Raw genomic sequence first — 6,077 nt, 5'->3', positions numbered from 1 at the left:
ACATACATCATGCCCCCCGTACCTCATGAAGCTTATCTCCAAGTTCACCCTCTGGAGCTTCATTTTTTGTGCTTGAAATCTTGTTAATATTTGGTGATTGAAGAGCAGCATCAGTAACCTGTTTCTTCCCTGACTGTATCTCCTCTAAATGAATATCTCATGCCTTCTTGTTACTGCATTGCATAATGATCAGGTAAACAAGTCTTGTTCCTTGCCCAGAGCAATACACTTCCTCATGACCTCTGCTTTTACATCTCATCACGTTCATGTCAAAAAAGTACTAAAAGCTAATTATTTTTCATACAAGAAAGGAGACCAGAAGTTGATAAATGTAAAGGCGTATGTTATTTGTTCCATCACCGACTAATCATTTGTCTACCTTCTTTCAGTATATGAAAAGTTTAAAATTATATTGTTTCCAAAAATAAATGTGCATTCTTTTTAAAACAAACTAAAAACCAAATGGTGTCACATACAATGAAATGGAGGGAGTAATAAGGAAAAAGAAAAAGAGGAAACAACTTCAAGCTAGCAAAATCGTCTTCATTTGTCCTAGAAAATAGATTTTCCCTTTTGGTCGAGAAGACCTAGATGATTTTTATGTAGAAAGTCTTCTTACTGATCTTCTATTTTCTTTTCTCTTCCTTTCCCTACTTTCAAAAGAAAGAAGAAAGCCGGCCATTGTCAATAAGGGGTTGTTTGGTAGGTGGTTAGAGTTATGCAGGGATTAGATAAGGAAATTTATGTATTATTTTATGCAGTTAATCCCTGTATTAGTTATTCCATCTTTTATCCTGCATAAAATAATAAGAGTCCAGAGCCTAAAGGGCATGAATTTGCCACAAAAAAAAAAATCAAAGGGGGTTGCCCTTTCCACGATAAACCAAAAGGGGTTTATCGTTGAGCACCCTACGTTATACCCAAAAAAAAAAAATTACGTTGTCAAATTCGATAATTAAAATACGTAGACCATCCACGTTACAAAATATAATTTTTGTAAAACGTGGACTGGTCTACGTTTTACAAAATCTAATTTTGCCCAACTATAGTGAAGGTTTTTTTTAACTCAAAACATACGCCACAAGTCATATAATAATTAACTCAACAAATATTCTAACTCAAACAAAGTCAGACAATAATTAAAAATGTGTGAAATAATATGTGAACCAAAAAAAAAAAAAATACTAAAATATAAGTTAAATAAACATCACACATTATCTGAATAGTAACTGTTAAATTAAATACGTAATTAAACACCACAAGACATATTATATATTTATTACAATAAAGACAACAACATATTCTTGGAAGATTACATAAGGAAACAGCGATCGTACAACTTAGGAAAAAACATAAAAACCAACAAGCAACAACAACTACTGATTTCTGTCGGGACAGCGATTCTTGTTATGACCGGTTTGCTTGCACGCACTGCACTTCCTAGCCATGCGAGCAGGAGCTATATTCATTTCATTCCTCCTTCTAGTTGTACTTCGCGCTCTTGAAGTTCGCTCGTATTTAGTGTTTGCAATTAAACTGGTGGGAAAAGGTGGCCAATATGCCTCATCACCCAACGGTGAAAATTTTCCACTGTACGTTTGTTTGTAATACCTGCAACTGTAGTACTTGCTAACATAGGTCTTTGGCTGAATGTCGCGGGTATCACAAAATTTAATGGCATATGGTAGTTTCTCCACTTTCCACATGAACACTTTTTCCCTTCGGCAGAGACTTTATGGATATTTCCGCCCTTACCTTCGTGTGCAAATGTCTGAATCTCAAAGACCCCATCAGCTATATTGTATTGCTGCATGTCAGTGTGCTTTAGGGACCTCTCCCAGTATTCATCGAACTTTCTTTCAATAGCGAGCGGCCAAGGTTTTTTATCCGCAATCAACAAAGCAACAAGGGAGCTTCTCTCAACAAACCAATCAATGAGATTTTTAAACGTCAGACGGATTAGGGCAGTAATAGGCAATCTACGAGCTTTCTTCAATAAACCGTTGTAAGATTCGGAGACATTCGTTGTCATAGCCCCCCACCTATGATCGTTGTCCTTAATCAATATCGTTGTCCTTAATCAATGTCCATTTTTCCTCCGGAAGATTATTTAACCATAGATGCGCTGGAGGTGACAATATTTTGATTTGTTCCATCCTCATTTTATACTTCTTCTTCTGGTGCTCTGTAGCCGCCAACCACATTAGCTGCTCAAGGTCAGTGTTGAGGAACTTTTTAGTAAAGTTGCTTTTCAAATGCCGAACACAAAACCTATGGTGTGTGGATGGTGGTTGTAACCAATTATGTCTTTGGACACATTGCAAGATGCCCTGATGACAGATAGAAATAAGTCTAATTCCTTGTCTCCCAAAAATAACATATCTCTACAAAGGCCCCTCAAGTGTGATTATGCTAGTTGTTTGGCCACGTGGAACCCCGGGAGCATACATCGATGAGCTGGACATATCAAAATCTATTACTGGGTAATATGCATAATCAACTGCAGGCATCGATGAGCTAGGCATATCCTGATCAAAACGAACGTCATCTTCATTAACCAACTGGTGATCCACAGGGCTTCGACCCCGCCTGTTACCTGCTTGGCATCCTCTACCACGTGCAGTAGGTCTAGGTACATTAGGACGTTGACGACGTGGAACATGCACAGTAGGCGGCTCAACGTACTCCGACGGTGGTGTATAATTTGGAGCGAAACTCAACATCGTCCCCAGGGAGGCAGCAGCCATAGACTCTGTATTAATGTGGCTAAACTTCTCTGCTAATTCCTTCATTTCATTAGACACGGTGGGATCTTGGATAGTCTCGTGAGCCAACCTGTACGATTCTTGATGTCCTAAAGCCTAAAAAAAATTAAATAATAAGATTTGACAGTGGTCTAAGACACATATAAAAATATCAAACATCTAAAGCAATGTAATGTACCTACTAGTGCCTCATGCCTGCCTGCCATGTGTTGGTATCCTCTATCCACATTATGTGCGGGATTTCCTATGAAAGTGTGCGAGTGACGTCGATACCAATGAAAGTACTCTGATAGTGCCTCCAGCTGTTTAGTTTGATACTCAGTGAGAATTAACCTTCGTCGACGATCAACCCATAAAGAGTCAGTACGCATAAAATTTTGTTCATCTTCCTCTTTTATAGCATACCACTTGTCACGTTTGTAATGAAAAGGATCAATCTCAACACATGGTCCCGAAATATGTTGCTTCCTACCAAACTGTCTAAGACGCGGTCTACCATGCATCACTCACGATAGATTCCACAAATGAGGGGTACCTGCACCATCTAAATATCTCGGCCTCGCTGACACCACTCGGGGAGTCCATTAATGATGGCCTCTGAATAAGGCTGCCACACAAACTATGATAGAAATAACATAAAATTACATGATAATAAAAGAAACAAATTACACATAAGCGTAACTATTATATCAAAACACCAATAACAAGCATAATTATGATAAAATACCTGACTATCTGTTAGGTTTTCCAATACATCCCTACATATGACTAGCACATGACGTGCCTCATTTTCGAAGACTCTACGATGAGTGCACTTTCGTACAAGAGCCGTGTGTGACTGAAGAGCCGTGTGTAGGGGCTGCATCGGTATAATTCGCTCCCAAGCCCAAACCTATATTAAAAAAAATAGAAAGCTTATAACTATCAAATACGACAACCAAATAAAATCATATAATTTTAAAAGTCACGTACCTGCAACAAGGAAATGAATCCACACACATCCTTGGCGTTGGTCATCGAAGCGCAGCATAGAGAAGTAAACAAATATAACAATGAAGCCACTAACCCAAGCTTGTGTACTGATTGTGTTAAGGTCACGCATGTCAAGCAAATAGTTTAAATTAAGTAAGCCACCGGACTTATTCGAAAATATCGTGCCGCCACAGAGCCACATCAAATACAACCTAACTCACTTTTGCACATCAATTTTTGTGGTTTGATTTGTAATGGCATCTAAGTCGTTCATATATTCAACTAATTTATTTACTTTCAACCTACTAACACCGTTAAAACAATCCTCATTAGGTGCCCAACCAGTAAGCTCGTAGATCAACTGTTGCCACCCCACAATGTTTATATTTCTAGCATTAGCTTGATTCAATGGGTAACCATCTACAACCATGCCAAACATGAGCTCAATATCTTGTAATGTGATAGTCGCCTCACCCGTACGCAGATGAAAGGTGTGCGTCTCAGGACGTCATCTCTCTATAACTGCAGTGATGACTCCCCAATCATCTGGTACAAATCCTACGTCTACCACTCCCCTAAATCCACACCTGCCAAAGTAGTCAAGGATGCGGGGATGAAAAAGATGACGCCTCACGTGCCTCCAAAATTCGCAATCCGCGCGGCGTGGAATTAGGCATGCTTTCGGTCCTTTCAAGATCCCATTCCACACACCCTATCATTGATGCTTCTCCTGGAATATTAGCACATCGTACACTTTTGGCCCCGGTTGTAGGGGCACTCGTGGAAGATCCATACCTATAAATAAAACAAATAGGACAACCTTACTAAGAAAGCAAATCCTGCAAAATGATTGAGAGAATATAACATAAATAAGCAATGTTAAAATAGGCATTGCCAATTTAGCATAAAGGGGTCCGTTATTTCGATAATTTAAAAAAAAAAAATCAAATACCAAAAGAAAATCTCCTACAACATTTTATTTGTCTTCTTTCTTGTTCTCTTTTTCTTATTTTTGGTTGGGTGGGGTAGAAAAGAAAGGGAGCATGTAACATATAATGTCGAAACTTCATCGTATTTCATATTCGGATATAATATTTGAATGCAAAATAATCCACAAAAATAGCAAACTTAGGTGCAACAAACCCACGAAAATAACAGTAACATAAGAGCAAATTCCTTCAAAAGTGCTACTTAAGAAATGAGACAAAATTATTTCACCAAAATAACTGTAACAATGCTTCTAACAATCATGTTTAAAGTTCAGATAAAAATCACACAATCAAAAATTAAAAAATACATACAATCAAGAAATATAAGATAAACAGATATCATACATCTACCATAAATACACAACATTATATGAGTTAGAAAAAACACCTTAATTTAGATATAGCAACAAAAGGTTTTTGGTGAAGAAATTGCTCCAAAAATCAGACCACAACGCAAAGAATAAAAAAAAAAAAAAAAAAAAAAAAAAAAAAAAACAAGCGAAGGATAAGGAGAAGGTTTTTAGAGGAGAAGGGTTGTGAGTTGGAGAAGGTAGGAAGAAGGTAACAATGGTGGAAGAAGGAGAAGGCGAACAAAAAAAAAAAAAAAATAGGGCTCGTTTCTGATTTGGGGGTTCTAATATATCGTGGACACCAGTCCGTTTTACAAAATATAATTTATATTTTGTAAAACGTGGAATAGCCAGCGTTTTACAAAATATAATTTTTGTAAAACGTAGGCCATTTCACGTTTTACAAAATATATTTTTTGTAAAACGTGGACTGGTCTACGTTTTACTTATAATTTTTTTTTTTTTAAAATATCGAAATACGACAAAGTGAAAAAAAAAAAATGGGTATAACATAGGGTGCTCCACGATAAACCCTTATGGCTTATCATGGAAAGGGCAACCCCCTTTGATTTTTTTGTGGCAAATTCATGCCTTTTAGGCTCCGGACTCTAAAATAATACATAAATTCCTCATAACTTATACATGTATTAATTATGCAGGATTTTGGATGGCAAACCAAACACCATAGTAGGTGGGTTGAATTTTATACATAGCAAAAAAAAAAAATGCTACCAAACGTGATATTACTTAACCAGCTACCAAAAGTACAGGGGGCACGCTGACATAAGGTCATAAGAAAAAGAACAAGTACAACGGGGGGCACGCTGACATAAGGTCATAAGAAAAGAACCAGTACATCTAGACACTGTAGAGTCCGGCACTTTTGTAACCCAAAAAAAAAAAAAAAATTGAACCAAACTAACCCATTAAAAAAAAAAAAAAAAAAAAAACCAAACTAGGCCGAATAATATGGGGAAACCCTTCCCCAAAAACCCCGACCC

At 37.3% G+C, this 6,077-nt stretch overlaps 1 protein-coding gene across 1 annotated transcript; it reads right to left on the bottom strand.

Moving 5' to 3' along the window:
* Positions 1–2,057: 2,057 nt before the first annotated feature.
* Positions 2,058–3,268, bottom strand: LOC132065369 (uncharacterized). Its single transcript, XM_059458744.1, has 3 exons — positions 2,948–3,268; positions 2,481–2,861; positions 2,058–2,330 (listed from the first exon to the last, which is right to left on the bottom strand). Exons 1-3 carry the CDS (start codon positions 3,266–3,268, stop codon positions 2,058–2,060), a joined length of 975 nt encoding a protein of 324 aa, XP_059314727.1.
* Positions 3,269–6,077: the final 2,809 nt, after the last annotated feature.

Source organism: Lycium ferocissimum, chromosome 1 (genome assembly GCF_029784015.1).
Source record: "Lycium ferocissimum isolate CSIRO_LF1 chromosome 1, AGI_CSIRO_Lferr_CH_V1, whole genome shotgun sequence".
NCBI classification, from domain to species: Eukaryota; Viridiplantae; Streptophyta; class Magnoliopsida; order Solanales; family Solanaceae; genus Lycium; species Lycium ferocissimum.
This window is presented reverse-complemented; position numbering and strand designations above follow the sequence as displayed.